This window comes from Lolium rigidum, chromosome 4 (genome assembly GCF_022539505.1).
Source record: "Lolium rigidum isolate FL_2022 chromosome 4, APGP_CSIRO_Lrig_0.1, whole genome shotgun sequence".
Lineage (NCBI taxonomy): Eukaryota > Viridiplantae > Streptophyta > Magnoliopsida > Poales > Poaceae > Lolium > Lolium rigidum.
The window spans coordinates 37311995-37338661 of record NC_061511.1 but is presented as its reverse complement, the minus strand read 5'-3'; the positions used below and the strand labels follow the sequence as shown (position 1 = coordinate 37338661).

Sequence of the window (26667 nt, the reverse complement as noted above, 5' to 3'; positions counted from 1 at the left end):
TAGCTCTGTATGACAGCCCCGCTCGCATCGATCCGCACGGCCACCGGCGTCTGTAGCACGGCCACCGCCAGCGCCGGCTCGCTCATCAGCTCCACGAAACGGACGCCAGTGACCTTTCCGATGCGGCGGGCGCCGGCTGGCGTGGTGCACTTCCCTCGCGCGGCCACGTACGGGTACTTGGCGGCGGTGACCAGGCCGCCCTTGGATTTGATCCAGTTGAGGGCGCCGTCCGGAGAGCCGCTCTTGCACGGTGACCGGAATGGGTCCGCCGAGACGCAGTCCAAGAGCTCCTGCACGGACAGGTCGACCAGCTCCCCGCCCTTTATTTTGTGAAGGCTCTCCACCGTCGCTGCCGCAGAGAACGCCCAGCAGCATCCTGTAGCCAAGACATATATAGGCGCGTAGTAGCAGGCTAGCGTGAGTGACAGTTTGTTGCCAAAACAGCGTGATCTTGGTTAATTATATCAACATAAGATAAACAAATAGAGCCGTCTTAATAAATTACACTGATATTATGATTAAGCTCAATTTGTACATATAATATGAGTCTACATTAAAGACGCCAACGTCTTAAAATTGTCCAATTGTGTGTATGGAAATACATCTTTGTTCTAAGCGCTGCAACATGTCATCATAAGCTGATGTAGTATTGTATTTGAATACTTACATGTACAAATTTTATTTTTTATCTGTGAAATCTTGTACTTTGAACCTACATCTGTTGTAAAATTCTAAAATATAGGGTACCACTACATTTGTAATGTGCAAACTGTATTCGGTTGGTCTTTCTACTTGTATTTGTAATTTTTGTAAGAAATATTGCTTTTTTTGGATGGAAAGACGCTTTATTAGTTTTACAAATTAAGCATTACACCTGGCCTCCGGAAATTCAATTCGGCTCCTGGGTGCGTATGCTCCCTCTACCAACAAAACATATTTCGAAGTGTGGAAAATTTTTGACAAAAAATTCTACATGTACATCTCCACAATATATGTGTATGCGTCAAGTTTCACGAAAAAATAATATTTTTTGTGGCCTATGTAAAAAAGAGAAAACTTATCCTGTGAAAAGCATTGTTTTCAGCACTGAATTTTGTCTTTTTTACACACGTCACATGATAAGTTCATCTTTTATGAAACAACTTTGTGAGCGCGTAGCACGTGAAGATGTACGTGCGAATTTTTTGTTCCAATTTTTTTAAAATTTAAAATATATGTAAGATGCATTTCAAAATATAGGGAGCATATGCTCCCATGTTCCAAAACACCACTCCTCCTGGCCTCAGCATAACTAAGATATACGCATCCGCAAAAGTTCAATCCATCCTAAAAAGGAAAAGAAACATTAGTTTGCTTTACTCTTAATATAAATCACTTGCACATTTAAAATTTTGCAACTTGTGTGCTCATAATTTGCGAAGCTAGTTTTTGTACTACCTGATATACTGTGATATTTTTCTTCTTGTTATACATTTTCGACTTTTATATGGTGTTGACTGATTCTGTTTCAGTTTTATGTTGATAGGAAGTTGCTACCAAAATTTTGGCGGTGGACCCTAGCAACTTGCCATGTGACGGTTTTAATAAAATAGTCATCCACCGTACACTATAGGATCAGATGGTACAAGATGCTTTCAATCTGGAGACTAAAATTCTCACTCCTTATATTTTCTATAAAAAAATGCTTACCGCACACCAATTAAAACTTATGATAAGAAAAATGTAGGTTTAACAACACACAGACTATAATACTATATATGCTTACCGCATTTCCCTTGTTGCTTAGCTGGTGTGACCACGCCATGTTCCCTCCAATCAAATTGCCGCGGAAGATCGGAAGCTATCGTCAAATTACCATCATCGTGGATGAGGATCTCGGACGATACCACCCCCTCTGTAACATCTCCGGCCAGAGTAGTGATGAGCCCACCACCAACACCGGGGTCACTATACACGCCCCCGGCATACCGAGCCATGAACTCCTTGTTGGTGAGATCGGTGAACTCATTCTCTCCGAGCTCGTAGCCGAGCCTCTCGGCATCCCTGTTGGATGCGTCGATGAAGTCCACATTGCGGCGGTACACCTCAAACCGGTGCAGCTTCTCGGCAGCACTAGGGTACGCACGACCGTTCTTCGACATCCAACGGTGGAACCTGTCGAGCATCGCCAGGTCATGGCTAGCCCCGGAGGCGGCACCAGGTGAAGTGGATAACGCGGTGCATGGAGTAACGATAAAAAGGATCACGAGAAGAGGAAAAGTGGAACGGATGAGAGGAGCCATGGTCAGTGAGTGCGAGAAAACTTGGAACCGGTGGTGGGTTTATATAGCGGCGGATCAAGCTGACGATCGAGGCTGCTGGACGGCAATAATTTGCCCGAACATGCATGGATGATGAGGTGGAGTGCCTATTTACCGTGGTATGAGCTAGACTGATCATGCATCAGTGTGCATGCACAGCATAGACGACGATGGCATGGTGTGCAGCTACATAGCCTCGATTCCCTCGTGGATCACGCGCATGCATATATAAGCAGAGTTTGGAACAAGCTGTGGCGCCTTAATATTACGTGCCTCTTTGAATTTGCAACGGGCGCCATATCGCCGCGGCTACTTTATAACAGTGTCACATATTATTGCTTATACATAGGCTAAGGTCACAATGGGCTGTCTCTTGGAGGCAGTAAAGATTTCTAAAAAACCAACCATCACACATTGTTTTTTAGGGTTGTATCTTAATTTAATGATTTGGTCTCATGCAAATACATGATTGGTCTGAAAGTTTCTGTTGCCTATAGCTGCATGCAAACGTTGTATCTACTAGCTAAAATAGAACAACACATTTTTTTCATCATTAAGTGTGATGTCACATAATCATTTTATCTATATATAATACTGTGCTAAGAAACTTGCATTGCGAAAGACCTAAAGTATCACAGTGGTCTTGTACTCTTTCGTTGTGTGTGGCTTTATAATTAAGTTGAAGCCGGGCTCATCTTGAGCATATGGTCTAAAAAAGATTCATGGTTACATGGTTCCGAACAAATAATACTTTTTTTCGAGGTTGGCGAACCAATAACACACTCCTACTAACCATTTTTCACATACGACAGAGAACAGTCATTCGATCACTAAAAACGTTGTTCATTCCTGTACATGCATGCAAGCATGCCACGTTAATTACTAGCCATACTAGCTAGCTGTTCACTAGACAATGACGATGCACAAAATCCGTACCAAGTATGACTATTAGACTCCCTGTGAAAAACAATTGGAGTAATTATTTCTGTTTTTGTGTGTGCGGAAAACATTCATAGCAATTCATGACTTTTTACCTGGTTGGACCTGGCGTTACACTCATTCGTTATTTTGTAATTTTCCCGAATTTAAGAAGATGTAGCCACCCTCCAAACCTTAACATGATTATTTATGGTGGTTTTAGAAAAAAAAACTACCGTAAACTACTGTTTGGAAACTTGAATATTCATCCAAAACTAAGATGATAAATATTTTATATAGAAACACGAGAATACTATATATCATGTAATCTATGACACATGCAAAATATAGTCATATACATCGACAAAATATTTCTGCATGTCATTATCTCGTGTAATATTCACTAGGGAAATGTCAAAAGCTTCATATTTACATTTCCAAAATCATGAAAAATATACACAAGTACCATATATATAAATGTGTAGTTTGTAGGTACTATTTTCATGGAATTATATTTTCACCATATACATGTGAATGCCGAAAACTGCAAATGAAGACCGAGCTACATATAGCTCTTTATAAAAAAAACACAAAATTTATATTTTGAAGTTCAAAAATATCTGAAAAATCCTAGATGTAGCCAATGATGTATGCTACAAACGTGCAAAATCTCAATGTGATTTTATTTTTGTATTCTAGGCAACACAAAAATGATAAAATATGGCATATTTTATAGTTTTGAAAATATGCACTATTCACTATACTTAGATCCACATATTTATCTTTTTTATGTACTCTAAAATACAAAAAATTTCACATTAAGATTTTACATCTTTGTAGATTTCAACCTCAGCTTATCAGTGGTAGGAGGGAAGTCATTGGCTACATCATGGATTTTGTTTTCAGAATTTTTCAAATTTAAAATAAAAATTTCGTATTTTTGAAAATAAAGAGCTATAGTAAACTTGGCCTCCATTTGTCCACTCCCAATGTGAATACCAACTGCAATATCCTGCCAAGGGCTAATAGGATTGATAGAATACTCATACGAACAAGGTATAATTTATTTTGAATACTCATCTCCAAAAAACTATGAGGTTTAACTGTGCTTCTCCTAAAGCAATTTGAGGACGGGTGAGCGACCCGAAAGTTGATCCGGGATGTGTACGAGTCCGTGGGGTTGGGGTTATGTGTTGGTCTGTGAGGCTAGTCTAGAGATCCTAAAGAGATGCCACAGGTAACAGGTTCAAGCAGTGGGTGGTCGGGGTGTTACACCAGCGTGCATATGCGTAGTACTAATAGGTAGGGGTAGGAGTCAAAATAGAGTGAAAAGTTTCTGATTTTCCCGCGGAGAAATGAAAACGAAATGGAAATAGTGGAACGGAAACAAAATTTTGCAAATTGAAAACATAAGATTTTTGGGGGAAAAGGAAACAATTTTTTGTTTCCAGTTAATATGAAAATTTTGCTTTAGGGTTGATGTGGATGGCCCAATCCAACATGACAATTACATGACCTTTTCAAGCTAAAGTACCAAAACAGCTCATCCCAAATCTGGCGGTCATATAATTCCTTTATGCATTCGAGGAGGCTTTCACAGCTCAATGGGTTCCCTATTTCATAGTGAATCGAACATAACAAGTTTGTGGGTATGGTTGAATGCTTGAGATGTTCTGCATGATGAATTCAAGAGTTTTCTTAGTTCCGGCGAACATGTCGACAACTCCATGTCCACACTGTATTCAGTACGTATTTTTTTCACAATATCCATTTCTGTTTTTATTTTCGGATTTCTGTATATGTTTTTTTTGCTTCTGATATAAATATAAATACAAATGTGGCACCACCCACTTCATCCGTTTCCTCTCCGTTTTCGTCCCTACTAATACGCATGCATGAGTTTTGCGTCAAGATCGAGTAGAGACATTGATTCAAAGAAGGATTTCACATTTGGCTTATAAACATTAAAAATATAATATTTTGTGAGAGAATACTAAATTTCCATGCTTTGGAGATTGGTTCTGTTGCATTTTGGGTTAGACCAAGCCGATATATATAATTATGAACATCCTTCTTGCTTGATAGTCCCTCTGTTCACTAACTAATACAAGACTCTTTAGCATGCTAAATAAGCTTGCTAAACAACTTATATTATTGAACAAAGGAATTATATCTCAAACCTACCACCATCATTTGCGATTAAGGGCTCCTATTTGACGCTTGTTGTGCCATGTATCACATAAACCCTTGCAAGATTCACATGCGCCCGCATCACATCTCGGCGTTGCACGGCAAACACGAAACGCTGATGTGCCATCTATTTTTTTGAGAATCTATGTGCGGTCGACATGGGGAGCTCCTATATGCCTCTTAAAGTGGCATCGTGCGGACTTGCCACACAAACCGTTCACCCACGGCGGAGTTGGGTCATGGCTCACGTAATTCCTTTTTTTTCATTTTTGCTATTTTTTCTGTACCATTGTTTTTAGATTTTTTTTTCAAAATATGTACCTTTCTGAAGTTTGTACTTGTTTTGAAAATCCAAAAATTATTGAAAAGTTAGAAATAATCCGAACATTTTTCATATTTTAAATTTGAACATTTTCAAAAGCTAAACTTTATTTTGGAAACTGAAAAATTTCATGTCTGAGACATTTTTTAAACCTGAAAAGCTTCAAAAACTGAATATTTCAATAACTGAATATTTTTCAAGAACTGAACATTTGTAAACCTAAAAAATATAAATAATCTGAACATTTTTTAAACTACTTCCTTCAAATCTTAATAGTTTTTAAATATGAACCTTTTTTCAATCATATATAGGAGAAAATAAAAATAGAAGTAAAACAGAAAGAAACGAATACCCAGCCCAGACATCAAACCCTTAAACCAAAAACCGGTGGTATCGTGAAAAACAAAACTTGAAATACCCGCGGTTCGGTGGTATTCTGACCAGTGTGGTGCAGTACATGCACTACACACCCCCCGCACGCCTGAGGTGGTTTGATGGGCCATGGCCCAACATCATCAGGTAAACAATTTTTTTTATTCTACAATTTGAACATTTTTGAAAATTTTAAAAATTAAGTAATCTAAATACTTTCAAATTACTTTTTTCCACTATTGATTTTTTTAAATTGAAGAATTTTAATAAATTAGTTTTGAACTTATTGAATATTTTTAATTTGAAATAATTTCAAAATGTGAACGTCTTTAAATTTGAACAATTTCAAATTCAAACAATTTTCACATTAGAAACATTTTATGTGAGTAATTTTCGAATTTTCGAATTTTAAAATTTATTTTTTCTATAAATATTAAACATTTTAAATTTTTGAACAATTGTTTTTCCGAATTTGAAAATAAAAGAAAAATTAACAAAAAAAATAAATACAAACATTAAAGAAATAAAAATAATAAACAAAAAACGAAAATAAAAATAAAAACGCAAGTGGGCTAGGCACTATACCCGACCAAGGTGTGTGGTGTTTCATAAGCCGACCAGGTCGGTGCTTGCACCGCGCCGCACACCCGGTTAGGCCTTTTTTCTCCATTTCCTTTTTTTATGTTTTCTTTTTTTTCTTTTTTGTTTTATTTTTCAGTGTTTTTTTGTTCTTCCGTTTTTTTTTCTGTTTAAAAATAATTTTCGAAATTATCAAATTTGAAAAATGTTCAAGTTCGACAAAATTTGAACGAATTTCGAAATGTGAACAAAATTTTAATCTTGAACGAATTTTGAAATTTGAACAAATTTTAAATTTTGAACAATTTTTAAAATTTGAGCGAATTTTGAAATTTGAACAAATTTTTAATCTTGAACGAATTTCCAAATTTTGGAAGAATTTTGAATTTGAACAAATGTTAAATTTCGAACGATTTTTAATTCTGGATAATTTTTGAACCATGGACAATTTCCAAATTTTTAACGAATTTAAAACCGAGCACAAAAGGAAAACAGAAATGAAAAAGAAAACAATACTGGGCGGGCCCACAGGCTGGGGAGGGTGTGCGGTGGGTGTAGAGCACCGACCAGGTCAGTGTATATCCATCGAGTTGGTAGTGCACTTATTTTTTGACAAATAAGAAAACGTTGTGTTTTGATTTCCAGTTTATGTTCTGGTTTCGGGCTACAACTGCTCGATTTGACTTGGTTTAGTATAGATGGGCTTGAGGAAGTAGATAGTTGGGCTCCTGGGCTTGCCATGGTGAAGGGATAAAGCTGCCTGATCGCTGGATCATTTGATCCTTTGTTAAGTTGCGTGCACAACTCTATGTTTTCCTGTATTAGTTCTGAAAAATATCTGAGTGTTTAGCAGCTGCATCTTAATTAGGAGGAGACAGAAACTTATATTTTCCGCCTCGTTCTTAATTAATTTTAAGCAACAGACGCCGCTAGATTTATATAGACTAACAACAGAGGCTAGATCAATTTGACTGCTGCCTTCCTGCTGCGACAACTGTGTGCAGTTGCGAAACACGACGATTTTGGTAGCTAATAACCAGAAACCTTTACATTTGCGTCTGGCAGTGTTCATTACCAGCATGTAGTAATGTCACTATACTTAAATCGGGATTTTCTTTTGAAACGAATATATTGGGATACTGATGCAAATAGATTCATGGGAAAGACAAGTTGCATGATGAGCATCCGTTCTTCGTGGATACAAGGTACCCAGTTCTAGAAGTTATGTATTGCAGGGTATAATACGTTTTTCTGGAGGTTATGTGTAGTTCCTAGATCGAATTTGTTTTGTTTCAATGCAATTTTTGTCCAGTTCTTTTTGAAAAAAATCATTCAGTAAAACTCTGCATGTTGGCTTAGTGCTGCTGCTGTTACGAGGAGTCGTAAGGGCATGTTCAACGGTAAGCTCTTGTGTAGACGCTTAAGAAAAGAAGGAAACGGAAGTTAATCCTAGCGTTCCATAGAGGCGTCCTTGGCTTCAACGCTGGGCCTCTACTTTCAGGCGCTTGCTAATCTAACAACTCCTCCCGGTTTTCCTCCTGCTAGCCAAAATACAGCGAAGCGCCGGCAGCAGTTTTTGCGTCAACGCTTATATTTAAGCGCCTATCCTATTCCTGTATCTTGTTCCTCGAAAGCTAGCTCCTGTTCTGCTCTCAAGTCTGTATTGCCTCCAAAGCCACTCCAAGACGGTAGCATCCTTCCATCCCAAAGCTAGCTAGCTCCTCGTGGCAGCCATGGCTGCCATCTGCCTCGTCTTCTTCCTCGCTGCAGCTCTAGCAGCCACCAGCGGAGGTGAAGCGGCGATCGTCGAGCACACGTTCGTGGTAAGCGTAGCGCTCACCCCTGTCACCTTAGCTTTTTGTCTGTGTAGCAGTATTAGAAACAGACGTACCTTATGTGAGGTCTGTTCTTGCTTGTCTTTCGATGGATATGTTCTCATGAATTTTCTTGAATACATAGGTGAGCCAGATCAAGATAAATCACCTGTGCAACGACACGCTTGTCACTGTGGTGAATGGGCAACTCCCCGGCCCAACGATCGAGGTCACGGAGGGAGACTCGCTGGTTGTTCATGTCATCAACAAGTCGCCCACTGGACTAACAATTCATTGGTAAGACAAATGATGCATAGTTTATCCGTTCCTACTTATATTCTGTCAACCACTGCAGAATATGGAGGAGTCCACAGCCACTGGCGAAGCTAGCAAAATATATCAATGGGTTCATATATACAAAACAATGGAATTTAACGAAGTGATAAATGGTGCTAAGTAAAAAAAATAGTCTAGATTAGCACAAATTTATTGGGTTCACTTGAAACCACATGCCAGCTCCACCACAGCAATTTCGGAAGAGATAGTGAGAGAGTACTAGTTATCACATCAGAAACATTTGTGCATCCTAGCTATGCACATGCTAGATTCATTGCTTTTAAAAGTATAAAGTGCCCTTTATCAGAAAAAAATTCAGATACAGTCACGTCCTGCGAGAAAGCCAACTGGATGGTTTTCATTGTGCAGTGCGTTCATATTTGCCCAAAGATTAAAGAGCATGTGGTTTCATTCATACATTAGTGAAATCGGAGGCAATTATTTTATCCATAAAAGGGACATCATTGACATCAATGATAGCTAGACATCCTATCTTTCAGAACTACTCCGTAGATTATTAGCTATCAATTTGGAAAGGTACCCACACAGCCACACCAAAAGAGAAAAATGCTGAACGGAGTTGAAGACCTCAAGGAAATCATCTAATCTGTAGTGTCAATAATTGGATGCTCATTGGTACATGTTTAGTCAACACAAAATCATGCATGTAGACATGAAGAAATGAACATAAATTATGGAGTTGACAATAAATTGAAAACTTCAGAATATTTTCCGAAGCACATCATTGAGATGGAAAAACCCTTTTAACACTCTATTGACAACACCTGCATACTGCAGCATTCATGACCAATTTTGTGAAAAACTAAGAAATTAATTAACTCTAATTTTTACCTCCTAGTTTGACTTTTTTATGCTAAATACTCTATTTTGCAGTTTTTTCCTAATTATTGTAAGTATATAATCTCCATACGACAATTAGACCCAAACCTAGTACTCCCTCCGTCCAAAAAAAATCTGCTCAACTTTTTTTAGATACAAATGTATATATAACTAAAGTATGTCTATATACATCTGAATCTAGACAAAGTTCAACTGTTTTTTTTAGAGACGGAGGGAGTATATAATTCCCCCTCGCTTTCTTTTCTTTCATTTATCCATTCATAGAAGCCGAGTAGCTATATCCAAACTTACAAAACTAGGATCGCCCCCATGTTGCTCAACATGGCGACATGGGAGGCTCCCCTTCTAACCCCTCGCACCAACTTCTACTGGTTCTCTTCCTCATAGCCTCCTTAGGTGGATGACTTGACAGGGGCGGGCATTTCTTGGTTCCTCCACACATCCCCGATGTCAGTATCCCGATTTTACTGTGTGTAGCAGATCACTATGGTGGTCTCCAGCAACCCCAAGTGACGTCCTCCGTCCAACTATTTCCTATCTATATATAATGATTTGGGTCGTAGAACTTCACCATGAGTACTGACTAGGCACCGTACAAATGGGGTATTGGGCGAGTGGTGAATATCTGAGTGATCCTATTGGATGAATCGAACGCAAACTCTAGCTCCGATGTGGCCACCCCTACCGGTAGAGATGGATGATGGAATCTCGCGTGGTCATCCATGAAGGTGGATGTGGGGATCTAAGCGTGGTGGATAGAGGATGCTGAGGGAGTAGCCTAGGGCACGGTCGCGCTGGTGGTGACAGTGGATGTGGTCGCCGGTTGCATCTTTCCCATATTAGATATGAAGACCGCCGCCCCTACTTTTCTGTCCCGCCACATGGGACCAAGTCCATCCTAGTGTCTGGTCGCTTTTCTAAAATCACCGGCTAGTTGATGGCTCCTGGCGAGGTTGCCATTGTTTTCACGGTGCCACCTGGCTCCCTAGTGAAAAGTAAAAAATTCTAAATTCTCCCTAGATCAGACTGTGGCAACGCCTTGGCATGGATCACTTCTTGGAGATTCCAACTTGGGAAAATAGGGCTGTGAGCATGTTGGGTTGTGGGTGGTAGATTGTTGACAATCGACAACTACTTGGCCTAGCTCCTCAGTTGGTCAATTTTCTTTCGTTCCCTCCACCCTCTCTGATGCCTTTGATCTGTTTTCCACAATAAGGGATATCATTTCTATCTCGACAACAACGGCTTGCCAGGGTTGGCAAAAGCTGGGTACTATCTTGCCGAGTCTAGCCCACTCTGGTGATGGTATTGTCTATGTCCTTTGGTGTTGTCGTGTCTGTTCGACTGTTCCGCATTGCACTAGAAGCATACATCGGTCCAACTTGTTAGCCCATAAGCGGCACGGTGCTGATCTGTTAGCATGCTTTTCTACACATTTTTTTATAATGGGCCCTTTATTACTCATAAAAAGCAACTATACCTGACCTCTGCATAGCTAGGATGCACACAGCCGTTCGAAGAGTCTCAATAATCTGGAGTGCTAAAAAAGACGAATTACTATCAGTATGAAAAAATGTAAAACGCCTAAGGTGAAGATGGAGGCCCAATCCGTAGATTATGCTGCCACCCATGTAGGAAAAAAGTATCACTCGCCGTGTCCTTCAACCGTGTACAAACTTCCGTAAACAGGTCGCGATTCTCCACCTTCTTTCCTAGACATGTTGGTGCAATATATATATATGTATTACCATCCCTTATCCAATAGTTCGAAAATCTGGTGAAACTGGCTGGTTCTTCAATTCAATATTTCAGTATGATAAGTTGATAACACAACAACTAGATCTCAAGTTCGAAGCTAAGATAAAAGACTATTAATCAAAATAGTAGTGGACTTTTATCGACCCCATTACCAACTGTCGTTTGGCTATGGTCTCCCCCTATGTTCCCTGGTGACATGAGTGGGAGTATTCAAATATATTCCCCAGTGGTACTTGCACTTCTCCAAGAGTTCAGACTTTTGAATGAAGTGTTGGCTCATCAATTGAATAGTTGGTGGTGCTAGGTTTCTGCTCCTAGGGTAACGTGTCATCTTTTTCCATTTGATCTCTAGGGTGAGAGGCTATATCTACTAGGCTACCAGCGGTGAATCACCTTATGAACGAGGGGGAGAGCGAAGGGCCCCTCTTCGCCAACGGAGAGACATATCATAACATGACACTTTTTTTTTTCGATAAAGGAAATATATTAATATCAAAAGATACCAATTACATCCAGCCTCTGCAACAACACACCACCCTAATGGCACTACGAATGCACACATCCAAAAAATAGAAGAAAAAAAAACTAAGAAACAAAAGTCCCGCTACAGTATCTCGGGCCTAACAACAGCAATACATCCACCACAAAGACAACACCTGAAATACAGACTCTCCAAAAACGACGCCTTCAAGAAGGGAACAATGCTCTAACACCGTCGTTGCCCGATCAAAGATCTTAGGTTTTCACCCTGAAGATAGTCCCCGCTCTCAAAACAATGCCTCCAAAAAGGTCATTGCTAGGCACAACCAGTTAAGGCCAGACCTTGGCTTTTCACCCTGAAAGGTAGGACTCTGAACTTCACCTGTGTTGTCGGCCCCACTTTCATACCGCTGTTGTGAAGCCCGGAACACCAAGCAAGTCCCTCAACAGCGCGGAGACTTGAACCTCCCTTAGCTAGTCGACCTCCCATCCGGCCTTCATGAAATTCTCTTCTTCCGACTTTCATCATGGATCCATAGTCACTTGATGTCAACACAGAAAAAGAGTTTCGCGCCGCTCCCTCCAGAACCAAACGGTCGGAATAAAAGCATGGGTGCGCGCGACCGAATACCACCCGATCTAGCAAACTACAGGCAAAATATGCGCTGATGCATTCGCCGGCTGAGCCTTCCGAAACTCAACACTCCGGCTAGATGAAAAGGATCAGCACCCGGTAGGTCTTCATCTTCGCAGAAGAAGAACCCTAGGACCACCACCTTCACACCCGAAGCAGACGAATAGACCCCCACGCCGCCATCCGCTGACCAACGATGACGAAGGAGAATTCGGTGGACGGCGGAAGCCGCAACCACACCATCCTCGCCCCGCACATCGCCGCCCCCTTCCTCGCGCCGTCAGCAGAAGCCGACGATGGATCTCGGTGGGCACAAGATCCAACAGCTGCTGCCGCCACCATCCATCGCCGGAGGCCGTTGAGGAGGAGCCGCCGCCGCACATCCAGGGACGCCACCCTAGATGCGGAGCACACCGAAGCCGGAGGTCGCCGCCCCAGCCGCCACCGACGGTCGCCACCTCCAACAACCCCCCGGGCACTTTGCCTCGGGGCCCGCCGCCACCGTGGCCAGCGCCGATGACAGTGGCGGAGGGAGAGAAACGGAGGGAGGGGGCGGCGGAAGGAGGGAGATCGGCCCCCGGCGGCGCCCTGGGGAGCGCCACGGGAGGGGTTTGGTGTTCAACATGACACTTTTGCCTGGAGATGAGAGCACAATCATAATTCATTGGCCTGTTCGGTGGGAAGTTTCGGCATTCCTCTCCTCTCCAGTGATATATCACTTTGGTGGATGAGTGCATCGGCGTTCAAGCTGCGCCTTTTACTTATTTTTTGTTTACTTGTCCTTTTGGTTTCTTGCAAACTGACTCATTAGTCATTATCATCTTGTATTGCCTAGCCATTTAGGGCTTGTTAATTAGAATATGGGCATATATTCCTTCTATCTAAGAAAACACAGGGCTAAGCACAGTTGATGTATATATGTAGGCATGGTGTGAAGCAACAACTGAATTGTTGGGCCGATGGGCCAGGGATGATAACCCAATGCCCAATCCAGCCAAGCAAGAATTTCACGTATCGATTCAACGTCATCGGCCAGGACGGCACATTGTGGTGGCATGCTCATGTCGGCTTCCTCCGTGCAACTATTCATGGTGCCTTGGTCATCCGTCCAAGGTCCGGGCCCAATTCATACCCATTTCCCAAACCAGACGAGGAGATCCCCATTGTTATAGGTTTGTGTGTGCAAGTTTGCAACGGCAAAGAGATGCATTACTTGTTAATTCCCTAATTATGTCTTCTGACCGGCAGGTGAATGGTGGGACGTGGATCTTGTTCATCTTGAAACTAGAGTTGAGAATAGAATCTATGAAGACTGGCCTCGTTCACCTACAATCAATGGAATGCTTGGAGACCTCAGTAACTGTTACGGTAATTCCTCTAATAGTTATTAATTTTGTTCTAGTATACATACGGTCTATGAAGATATTTTCGAAGAAAAATCTTATGAAAGCATGCTCTGTAAGAAGTCATGTACTACTTATAATCGAGCTAGTAATAAACATTTATATTTGTAACCTCCAACAATGTTTCATATTTTTCTGGTTAGAATGGTACTTTGAAAACTAACCCTCCTCAGTATAAGATAGGCTAACTATTTATTCCGCTCGCAGGGGTCACAGAAAACAACTACATTCTTAACGTTGAGATTGGAAAGACATACCTCTTACGGATAGTAAACGCGGCGGTCCACGAAGAGTACAACTTGAAGATCGCGGGGCATAAGTTCACGGTGGTCGCCGTGGACGCAAACTATGTGAAACCATACACCACCGATACCATTGTGACAGCGTCGGGCGAGACAGTGGACGCCTTGCTCGTTGCCGATGCACCTCCTGGACGCTACTACATGGTCGCCCAAGCCGTGCAGTCACCAGAGCCTAGCCCCCAGATCCCAGTGTTGATATCTAGAGGGGTTGTCTCCTACAACTATAATACGAGCGAAGGGTCAGATGATGATGGTACTCCGATATTGGCCCCTGAATTGCCCGATCAGCACGACGCAACAACATCCTTCTACTTCCGCGGCAACTTGACCAGCCTGCTGCCTCAACCGGTTCCGGTGAACGTGGATGAGCACCTGTTGATCGCCATTGATGTGGGGGACATCTGCTTATATGCAGGATCACCAAACTGCATGGTGTCCAAGTTGAACAACATCTCCTTCGAGCTTCCGACGACGACGTCATTGCTCCAAGCACACTACAACAACAACATGAGCAGAAGCGTAAGCATGCTCCAAGAGTTACCAAGCAGCCCACCGATGGTAGAGTTTGGCCATAGCCCGACATCGAAGGCGACAATCGTGAGGAGGGTGCGGCACAACACTGTGGTGGAGATAGTGTTCCAGAACCCATACTCGTCGGACCTGATCAGCAACACCAACCCCATGCACCTTCACGGCCATGACTTCTTTATTCTCGGACAAGGGCTTGGGAGATATGACATGATGAAAGATGTGCAAGCGTACAACCTAGTGGATCCACCGGCGAGGAACACTGCCCTCGTCCCAATTTATGGGTGGATGGCCATCCGATTTGTCGCAAACAACCCTGGTATGTACACACATAAATGCGCCAACCAGTGCTAGAGATACTTTTTTGCAAAAAAAAAAAATACATTGATGCATAATTATTTTCTGTTGGGTCTTTTCACAACCTCGTGCTTTAACACGTCTTGAGAAGCTTCATATATAATGCTGGAATTTTTTCCTTTTCTTGGTGAAGCCAGTTTGGCTATTAGATTTTGTGATTTTAATTAAAAGATGTGTGTGTAGCGAAGCTGGAGCCCAGTTCCCCTTTTTGAACAATTTTTTTTCTATGGATGAACGTTTATATAGATTTTCATGCATTCAAAGTTCCGACATTTATCTAGAATATAATTTCTTTGGTGATTTACAGGGGTATGGTTTTTGCACTGTCATATGGAAAAGCACGTATCATCAGGCATGGCATTGGCACTTGTAGTGGAGAATGGACACACATTGAAGGCGACACTTCCGCCGCCTCCGGAAGATTATCCAAGTTGCGATGATCAAAATAGCAGAGTCTCAGATGAATAATGAAAACACAGGCTACAGAATGTTTGTGTTTCACATATTGTTTGCGTATTGTACTTGTAACTTTGGCACTTAATTGATTAGTGGCTATGTATCGACGTCATAGATCCTAAAAGTAATAAGAAATTATTCACCTAGATTATTTAGAAGAGAATGTGATATCATCATGTACCTGGTAATCGTGCAGTTTATGGTACTGCTGACATTCCCTTCATAAATTTTCAAATCGGATAGCACGCTGATTATTTTAAGTGTATTTACTTTAATTCATAGTCATTACATAGAAAAAGGACCGGAACTTTGATGACTTGCTGACTGATTATTTGAAATACCCACCTATGTCGATCTTTTTCCAAAAAAAAACCACATATATCGATGCCACACCATCTGACCAACAATTAGTTTCTTAAGTGCCAACATCAGGTTGGGTTTGCGATGTCCTACTGCCTCCCTCTACCCACCTCGGGGTACAATATGTATCATCCTTTGACAATTGTTTTTACATTTCAAGCTATATTATTTAACCCGTTTCAAATGAATCACATTTTAGAACTATTTTCTTTCTAATTTTGGCATTAAGATATAAAGTTATGTTGGTTATTACTTGTGAGTTAGTACATAATCCGTGTAAAATATGAACTGATATACTAGTTCATGAGATTGCAAATGATGTCTAGATTTTACTATACGATGAATGTGAGTATATCTTTTCATTGAGAGTTTCAAAAGGAACATCCTTAAGGCAATTCGGCCAACATGAATGTAAATTCGGTCGTAAGGATGAAAATATATTGATAAAAATGGTGTGTTGTCTTCTCATCAATCAAATCAACTTGCCAATAGCTTGACAACAATAATACCATACATAACACCAACAAGGAACATTATTCGTCATTCGTGGAAGTGTTACATCTTTCTCGCTACACGTGGTAAGGTTTGGAGTGTTGGTGTAACAGTTACTAACACATGCAAAATTTTCCCTGATATCACACTCTACAACAAATATGCTTCTCTACGATGAAAACAAGCAATTTTCCATCATAAAAGAAGTTTTATGAAGAAATTATAATGGAAATTAATCTGTTCATCATAGATTTAGTAAGTTATGAAATGATATGATAGAACATGATTTTTCATCATCGAAGTGTATTTTTATATTCATTTCAAAGTTTAATTTTATATTTTCACTCTTATGTACCAGTTTTGTTATTATTTGGACTTAACTATCAATAATCGTTGGAAGGCATAATCCCCTTTTGTATCTTAAATATTTAGGAACCTTCATGCAATGAGGAAAAATAAGGGAAAACCTAGAGTTCCAAAGAATTTTTAAAACAACATAGATTACATACCCTAGTCCGAAAGTTTTCTCTATATTATGTCTCATTAAACTACATCAGGTTATTGATTAGCCTACCTGTCAAGATGTCACAGCTAACTACTGCAAGAAAAACTAGTCAAATATTGAATATCGGTATCAGTAGGGAATGATTACCTATGATTGTTTTGAACAACGTAGATTACCTACCCTAGTTTTTTTTAGAATGATTAAATATTGTGGGTTTAAAGAATGATTGCGTACCGTAGGTTTTGTTTGAATCATTGCTATCCAATTTTCTAGAGTGACTTCATTTTGTTTTATTTTTTGTCTTTGAAAAAAAAGATAACCTACTAAAGTTTTTGAGAATAATTAGGTACCATGGTATCTGAAAGAATTATTATATATTCAAAATTTAATAATTATTATATAATAACTATATTTTCTATAATGATTGCTTACTATAGTTAACCGTAAGCATAACATTAAAATAATTTCCATTGGTTTTTTTTCTGGGGGGGGGGGTGAAAATTTCCTTAGTTATATGAAATTTATATGCAGTTCGCACTCAATTACTGATTCCTTGATTTTCATGGTCTGAACATATATTTTATGAATGCTCTTATTTGTATTTGTTGTATAAGCAATCTTTTTACTAGAAGTAGGTCTTCCTATTGTTCACTTTTATTTAATTTGTATCGGTCTTTCGAGACCAATATTGTATGTGCATGATTACTTTTATTACCATTAGTTGTCAATTATACGCAATGCACATGTTCATTAACATCAAATTAGTTAACGATACATGTATGTAGTTAGAAACCATGTTGATCACATATTATCTCCAAAATTATGTTTCTACAAAACCTTTTAGGTAATATTTAACTTATGAAATTAAGTTATAAACGCAACGATTGTTTATAAAAATAATCTCAAAGTTTTGATTCCAGATAAACTAATTAATGGCAAGGGATTCATTGATGTTGGGGCAATATAATATAGAATCAATCTTGTTAAGCTTAGTCACTAATGTACACGCACATCTTCATTGTATAATATTATAGAAAGACATTGTCACTAGCAAAGACTATTTTTAATATCTTACTACTGATTAAACTATATAAGATTATAGATTGAACTATTTGTGTTTGAATTTCAGCTAACTACCAAAAAAACTAATCAAATTCATTGCATCCAAGACTACCTATTTTTTTTTCTAAGGCAAAGTCGATTACCTGCTCAAGTTTTATGTATAAAGATTAGCTATTTTATTATTATTCAATGCTTGCCTACTACAATTTTAAAAATAATCCATTTTTTCTAGAATTATTTCACACTCATTTAACTAAATTAACATTAATGTTAGAAGGAATTCCTTTGGTTAATCTATGTATATGTAAAGTATGCAATATTTATATACAAAAATATTATGATCCTTGCTCTTTTATTTTTTTTACCAAAGTAGATTATGTGCAACAGTTTTAAGTCATTTAACTAGAATGATTGCCTCCCCTAGCTTTCTCAATCAGCAAGGATGCATGCATACTCAAGACCATACCGTGTCCTTCATCATTATCTTATCATCTTTGGTTAGGTATTCTGAAGTACAATAGACATAGTAATAAAGCAAATCATGTTGATTATCCCGTGCATGCATGCATACTGTTGCTCGGAAAGATTATGCGTAAACTTTATAGTTTTCTCTGACGATTTCATAATGTTTATCGCTCTATGTAAAATTATATTTAGTTTTCTATAGATTTTGTTCCCTAATACAATGAGTTTTTGGCAATCTAATTTAGTTAGCCAAAATATTCTTATTAGTGAACAGAGGATGTGGTAAGTACCATACATAGATCTAAAGTAATATAAAACCATCACATTTTGACAGCATGAGGCGAGATCGACATGTCTCTCATTGTAAAAATACAAGGGATTTAATTAATTTAGTTGGGTAGCCATGGAGATTCGATCAATTGAATCAATTAGATATCAAATGGAGATGCAAAGTTGAGATTGAGCTAAAGCTACATAGCACAATATTTATTTTTAGTAGTGTGAAATGGGAGCAAATCGCACCAGTCATAACATGGGTAAATATGGTTTGTTAATTATGTATCACCACCCGCGACAAACCAATTCAATATTCATAGAGAAGAGAGAAACGCAAGATTGAGTCAACCTGCAAACAAGTTTCCACGTTAGAACAACAACATACTATCCAGTAGTTGTTTTCGTTTAGTTTACTGTTGCACAGACGTAATAAGAAAGTTATGAGAGGCCTTTTAGAAGTTTTCAGGCAGAAATTGAAAAAATAGGCTACAAAATGTTTGCATTTCACATATTGTTTGCTTATTGTACTAGTAACTTTGGCACTTAATTGATTAGCTGATGTGTATCTATGTCGTAGATCCCGAAAGTAATAAAAAATTATTCACCACAGATTATTTTAAGAAGAGAATGTGATCTCATCATGTACCCGGCAGTCATGCAGTTTATGGTACTGCTGATATTCCATTCATGAATTTTAAATTGGACACCACAGAGATTATTTTAAGTGTATTTGTTTTAATTCATAATAACTACATAGAAAAAGGACTGGAACTTTGATGACTCACTGACGGATGAATTGCAATACCCACATATGTCGATCTTTTTTTTTTCAAAAAACAACCTATCAGTAGTAGAAAACGGACCTTTAATCCAGGCTTTTTGTCCCGGCCCAATCTGGAGCTGGGACAAATGGTCTGACCACGTCGCCCCGAAACACGACACCCTTTTATCCCGGTGCTTCATGGGCCTTTAGTCCCGGCTGGTGACACGAGCCGGGACCAAAGTCAAACCTTTCGTTCCCGCGTTGAAACCGATTCCTCTCGCCATTACTGATCGCACACGGAAAACAAAGAACGATCGACTTGGGAAGTTGCATCGCCGCCGGCGCCATTGATCCCTGTTGGCTGGCCTTTTCATCTCTCCCTCCCCTATATACATGCCTTGTTCTTCCTCACGTCTCCATAGACACCAAAACTACACCATTAGCGACATCACTCTCCCAAAAACGAGCCCGGCGCCGTTCTATCTCTCTCCCGCGCCCGGCTGGCCCTCTCTCATGGATCCAAAATTGGTGAAGCTTGCGCGCGCCCTCGACTTCCCTCGATTTGAAGTCATCATCGAAAAGATGAATTTCAATGTCACGTACACCCTCCGTGCGAAGAGGGTGGAGAGGTGGATCCGCGCTGTTAAGAGAGACTTCCTCGACGCCGCGGAAATCAAGGTTGTGGGCTTGGACTGCGAGTTCACCGACCCTCGCGAGGGTAGAGGTAATCAGCGCGCCGCCATCCTTCAACTCTCCGTCGCGCAAGAGACTTCGGTCTTCCAAATTGTTCATGCCGATGAAGTGCCACAAGTTCTCATCGATTTCCTTCCGCACAAGAACATAAGATTCTGTGGCGCGGCAATCCACAATGATGTGAATATGCTGCGTACCTACGGAATTATTGCTATTCCGTCTGCGATTAACCTCCAGCAGATCCTCTGGAACCGCGTCCGAAATAAGCATACTCCAAGTTTGTATGATTTGACGAATCATTATATTGGGACGGGTCTCGAGCAGAAGAAGAAGGTTAATAAGAAGGACAAGAACAAGCCGCCGAAGACCGCCAAGGAATTAGCAGAAGAAGAGGCATTGATATTTGGACGGGGCGATTTTCCCTTGATCCACAAGCAACTGCATTATGCCGCTCTCGACGCTCGCCTCGGCTTCGAGCTGGGTAGGAGGCATTTCCGTGCACTTGGCTACAATAGCCAGCGGGATCACCTCGAACTTAATATTTATGAGTAGATGCATGGTGTCGTGTGTGTCTTCTATGTATGAACATATGAATCGTCATGATCAATATATTAAATCTTTCTATTATATTATTATTTAAATTCCTCATATTTTTCTAATAAGAATGGACATATTATTTGTCCAAATGCGATTTACAAATTCAAAGATATTAGCTATGCCATATTATATGAATAATGGATATATTATTTAATAATAGTAATAAAAATGAATAAAAAATAAATTAGTTCATATTTAAATTCCTCATATGTTTTTAGTAATAATGGACATAATATTTGTCCAAATATGATTTATAGATTCAAAGATATTAACTATGCCATATTATATGAATAATGGATATATTCATTAATAAAAGTAATAATAAATGAATAAAAAATAAATTAGTTCATATTTATATTTCTCATATTTTTCTAATAATAATGGACATATTATTTGTCCAAATGCGATTTACATATTCAAAGATATTAACTATGCCATATTATATGAATAATGGATATATTATTTAATAATTGTAATAACAAATAAATTAGTTCATATTTAAATTCCTCACATTTTTCTAATAATAATGGACATATTGTTTGTCCCAATGCGATTTACGGATTCAATGATATTAAATATGCAATATTATATGAATAATGGATATACTATTTAATAAAATAGTTTTTTACCTATTTTACTTTCATTAAAATTTAATATTATTATTTACTTAAATAATTTTTTTTGTTTTGTTTTAAAAATAGAGATAAGTGACACAATGGTATAAGAGTTAATAAGATTCAAAGGGTAGTATTGAAAACAAGGTACCATTAGCTTCACGGAACACAGCAGGAAAAAACAGAGAAGTTAAACGTGCTGAGAGTGGAGTAGTGTGAGGATGAGTGACTGACTGGGAAGTGTGACCAAGACTTGAATTTAATTAAATATTAAGTGTAATTAGTGTTAAAAATAGTCCAAGTAAGACTAACGAGTCAAAAAAATTGAAAAAAATAAATGTGATAAAAGAAATTAGATTCGAAAAGAAAAGACAAAATAAATTGAAAAACCCTAAACCCTACCCTAGAAAAAAATGAAAAACAATTTCGAAAAATAATCTATAGTTGTCCTGCTTGCAAACCCGTGGTGAACTTTATGTCCTGGCTGGAAGTGTGACCAGGACTTGAATTTGACTAAAGATTAAGTTCAATTAGTGTTAAAAATGGTGCAAGTGAGACCAACGAGTAAAAAAATTTGAAAAAATAAATGTGACAAAAGAAATTAGATTCGAAAATAAAAGACAAAATAAATTGAAAAACAATTGAAAAACCCTAAACCCTATCCTAGAAAAAAATACTTTTTTTTTTGAAAAGTAATCTATAGTTGTCCTGCTTGGAAACCCGTGGTGGACTTTATGTCCCGGCTGGTAAGCCGCTCGGGACAAAAGGTCACTCCTGTTGTCCCGCCTCCCTTGTCCCTCTTGCAAACCCAGGACAAAAGCCCCTAACGGCCCGGGACAAAAGATCCATTCTCCACTAGTGTATGTCGATGCCGCACCATCTAACCGACTATTACATTCCTAACTACCAACATCAGGTTGGGTTTGCGATGTCCTACTGCCGCCCTCTACCCACCTCGGGCTCCGACGAGTGGTCATTGGGGTCTTCGTTGTCGTCCGTTAACGGATGTTGCGCCTGCACCTGCGCCCTCGCCTAGGCCCTTGCCTCCTTCATTGCCGCCACTGCCTCCTCGACCGCCTCCTCACCTCCAACCGTGTCCACCTTGCATCCGAATCATCTTCCTTTTCCTCCGCCCGTCCTGGCCATCGTGGCCAATGGTGTCCCCCTCCTCATCCTGGCCATCGTCGGCGATGGCCTCTCCCTCCTCCTCCTCGCCGTCCTCAGTGATGGCCTCCCCCCTCCTCATCCTCTCTGTCCGTCAGTGGGGAGCTAGAGTTGCTCGGCGTGGCCGCTCTATCCCACCAATGCCGCCATCCCGACAGATTCTCCTCGCTATCAGTGTCCGACAACAAAGATAGTTTTCTCATGGCTTGAGACGAATGGCTGGACGGTTGGAGATCCTTAGAGCAGACGCAGAGGTCTTATTAAGCGGGGATTAGTGGTGCCGCATATACCAAAGAGTGTTGTGGTTGCTCTTCCGCGGCGGTTCGGCGCTCCATTTCGACGGTTCGCGCGTCGATCGACGTGTTTGCCACTCCGACGGTTGCCCTTCCCGCCAGTTGTTGTGCTTAAATTGGCGCCGGCTAAAGCCAGGGTTGCTTGCCAGGCGGGCCCGTGGGACAAGCGGGCGGACGCTTGGCGCGACCGAGCAGCATCCGCGGAGACGCAAACGTGCCGCATATTTGGGCCACGTTTGCGTCGCCGTGGACAACCCGATCACTATGCGTCACGCCGCTGGAGCAGGGTGCATGTGCATTTTTTGACCACGCAGACCCAAACTGTCGCTCCTGTTGGAGATGCCCTCATCACATCAACACCGATAGGCAGTTTGTAAGTGCATGTCAATAGCTTCTTAGAAGGCACAACTAGAAGTCTAGACCTTCTTTAAGTGAGTCCAAGAGTCTTCTAGGGTTTTGTCCCTAGATCTTCTACTTTGATATCGATCTCCTCGACCATCTTCCAATATCACTGAGTCGCCTAATGCATTGTGAGCCTCTCATTACTACGTCCATTTGATACAAGAAAAGAAGGAATGGTGCTATTAACCGCGCTATAGCCAGAACCTGTGTAACCCTGTATCTCATGCATGTTCGGTGTGTAGATGAGCAATCCCACAACTAAAACATATTACTTGCTCTTCCAAGTATGCTGGTGAATCCCCGACAATTTATCCCTCGGTGCTAGGCTCACATATGATATACCATCCGTTCCACGAAAGTTACTTTAGATTTGTTAAAATTTAAATGTATCTAGACAATATCTAGTTAGTATAGGATACATCTAATTTTCAACAAATCTAAGACATATTTGTTTGATGGGACAGAGGGAGTACCAAACACATCCATACTCTATTGCGCATATGAGACACTAGTTAAAATCAGTTTTGATATTTCTCAGCCGATTAAGGTTCTTCAGTCTTATTGAATATATGAAAAGTAGAGCCTCCACTAAACGTGAGTTAATTATACTTATATATACCGGAATCAATCTAGAGATAAAAAATCTTAATAATAATAATCGACTAATACATAGACGCAACCATGGCCAGCAACAGTGTAGTCGGTTGGATATTACACAGCATGCTGTACGTCATCACCTATGAGTTCAAGGTCGAATATTTCAGAGATACCCATGAAGTGATGATTTGTAGCAAACTAGACAGTATCTAGTATATGGATACATCTAACTTTCAACAAATCTTAGACATATTTGTTTGATGGGACAGAGGGAGACACATCGATCCATACTCTATATTGCGCACAATGTAGTCGATTGGATATTACACACCATGCTTTCATCACCTTCGAGTTTGGTGTCTTCTGGAATTCTTATTACTGCTATACGTAGTAGTAGACACAAGGAAAATGACTGATGGGACAACAGCAACTTGAAGACACAAGGATTTCTGCTAGCTAGAATCGGCCGGCGTGGTTGTGTGGTGACAGTCACGTACGTACAGCTCTCCGATGAAGGCGACAAGGCGCTTAATCTGGGAGGACGAAGATCCACCTTGGGCGACGTCAAGCCTGAGCTGACGCGCCATGTCTTGCGCCGCCGCCCTTATCTCGGCGGACTCCATGGCCTGCCTCACGGCCCTCTCCACGGCGAAGGCCCTGTCGCACACATCCTTAATGTCCACCCCCGTCTTCCACACGGTGTCCACGAAGCGGCTGTTGACGAGCTGGTCGCCGAAGAATGTCCAGCACACCATTGGCACGCCCTCGTAGGCGGCCTCCAACGTGGAGTTCCACCCGGCGTGCGTGAGGAAGCACCCCACCGCCCGGTGCCGCAGAATGTCGCGCTGCGGCGCCCACTCCACCACTCGCGAGTACTTGTCGCCACCGAGACCCAGTATCTTCATCTTCACGGCGGTTCCGCCGGCGACCATGTCCGGCCGGAGCACCCAGATGAAGGCGTACCCGGTGGCGGCGAGGCCGGATAGGAACTCGGCTAGCTGCTCCTCCGAGATGACCGTGAGGCTGCCCAGGCTCACGTACACGACGGACCGGTCCTCGTGGCCGTCCAGCCACGCGATGCAGCCGTCGTCCTCGCGCCACAGGCTCGCCGTCCTTGTGGTGCCTGCCGCGGCGTGGAGAGGTCCCACGGCGAACACGTCGCTCATGTGCGGGGCGATGTGCGCCAGCGCTGCCGCCTCCATGGACGCGGAGGTGTTGAGGATGAGCGCCCGTGCCTTGCCGCTGTGAGCACTGCAATCGCCCATGTTGAGCAGCATGGGGTCGACGACGCCGCTGTCGTCGGCGGCAGTACTAGTGCTCGGGCGGCTGGGTGCGCGTGGGAGGTCTCGTCGGCGCAGGAATCCTTCCATCCCGGGCACGCCGCTCACCGGCTGGTCGGAAGGGAACGGGGCCTCGCCGAGCTCGACGAGCCTGCGCATGGAGAGGTACGCCAGGAAGCTGCACGCGCTGGCCGTGCGGAAGGCAATCGCCGGCACGCCGATCTCCTCGGCGACGTCGATGGCGAATGCCATGACGCCGTCGGCGATAACACAGGTCACCGGTGGATGGTCATCGTAGGCCGCCCTGTTGGAAGATGAGGCGAGCACTAGGGCGCGGTAGGCGGCACTACCGGTGGCCCGCATTGAGTCCATGAGGTCGTTGAGGTGGGCCACGGAGCGCGGGTGGTCGTCAGGGAGGCCGTCTGGGATGGACAGCAGGCGGAGACGCGGCGACGACGACGCCGGCTGGGAAGCAAGGCGGCGGAGGTTGTGGTCGGTGTGGAGGAAGGTGACGTGGAGGCCGGCGTCGAGGAGGGCGGCGGCGAGGTGGAGCATGCAGTTGATGTGGCCTTGCAACGGCCATGGAAACACCAGCACGTGCGCCGCCGCATCCATCGATAGATCGTCCGGTGCGAGACACGACGGCAACCTAAATCTAAATGGATCGAGTACAAAATACTCGTACAGTGCTATTTATAATGTTTAGCTTGTTCGCCATCGAATGAAGATATATAGATGATTAATTTGTAATATTTAGTTTTTTTGTTAACGTTTGGAAATTTATGGATGTGTAAATAGTTGTGTTGTAAACTGCTACTTATGGTTTCTAAACTCGATCCGAAATTGCAAAATCTGATCACAAGTAGGCCAGATTTTCGCGGAAGGCAATCGCCGAACGAAAGCTGGCTGATGGATTCCGCACGAGCTGGTCATGAGTGGACTACGAGCCAAGCTCCACGTAACGCGAAGTGCGGTTGGGGAGAAAAGAGGAGTCAACGTACGGTTGTAATATTTAGTTTTTTTTTGTTAACGTTGCAAATTTATGGATGTGTAAATAGTTCTGTTGTAAACTGCTACTATGGATCTGTAGACAATTTTATTAAAAATAACAACTTATTGCTAATGCTTACATAGCGTGGTGGCCTAAAAAGAACTTATTATTTATGTATTTTTAGAATTGTATAAGTACGAAACGGCTGCCATTCTACATATACATACCTAACCTATTTAAATACAAATCCCGTTTATTTATTTATTTCCAATATAATTTCATAAAACTATAAACACATCAGTGCTTAAAAAATATAGTGACGGATATAGGTCCGCTGTCACAAGTGACACTATAGCATAGACAATCACCAAAAACACAAAACGGCGGTACTAATCCACTAATGACAACCTGAGATAAAATCATAGCATCAGAGGTAGACTACTAATGACAAGCGACTTATAAGCGACTCTTATTTATCGTCGTTGTTCACCAGACCCGTAACT

At 41.4% G+C, this 26667-nt stretch overlaps 3 protein-coding genes across 3 annotated transcripts in view; 1 reads left to right on the top strand and 2 right to left on the bottom strand.

The window, feature by feature from the left end:
• Positions 1-2282, bottom strand: part of LOC124646909 (ananain-like) — a 2402-nt gene extending 120 nt beyond the window's left edge. Inside the window, exons 1-2 of the mRNA XM_047186951.1 lie at positions 1766-2282; positions 5-376 (exon numbers count right to left, since the gene is read on the bottom strand). Of these exons, the coding sequence (XP_047042907.1) occupies positions 5-376; positions 1766-2282 (889 nt within the window). The remainder of the gene's footprint in view (positions 1-4; positions 377-1765) is intronic.
• Positions 2283-8414: 6132 nt separating this feature from the next.
• Positions 8415-15622, top strand: LOC124646908 (laccase-15-like). The gene is made up of 6 exons (XM_047186950.1): positions 8415-8504; positions 8641-8792; positions 13489-13736; positions 13813-13932; positions 14175-15116; positions 15462-15622. The coding sequence occupies exons 1-6, from the start codon at positions 8415-8417 to the stop codon at positions 15620-15622; spliced, it is 1713 nt and encodes a 570-aa protein (XP_047042906.1).
• Positions 15623-24345: 8723 nt separating this feature from the next.
• On the bottom strand, positions 24346-25788 carry LOC124646907 (myricetin 3-O-rhamnoside 1,2-glucosyltransferase UGT709G2-like). Its single transcript, XM_047186948.1, has one exon. The coding sequence runs from the start codon at positions 25786-25788 to the stop codon at positions 24346-24348; it is 1443 nt and encodes a 480-aa protein (XP_047042904.1).
• Between the last annotated feature and the right edge of the window lie 879 nt (positions 25789-26667).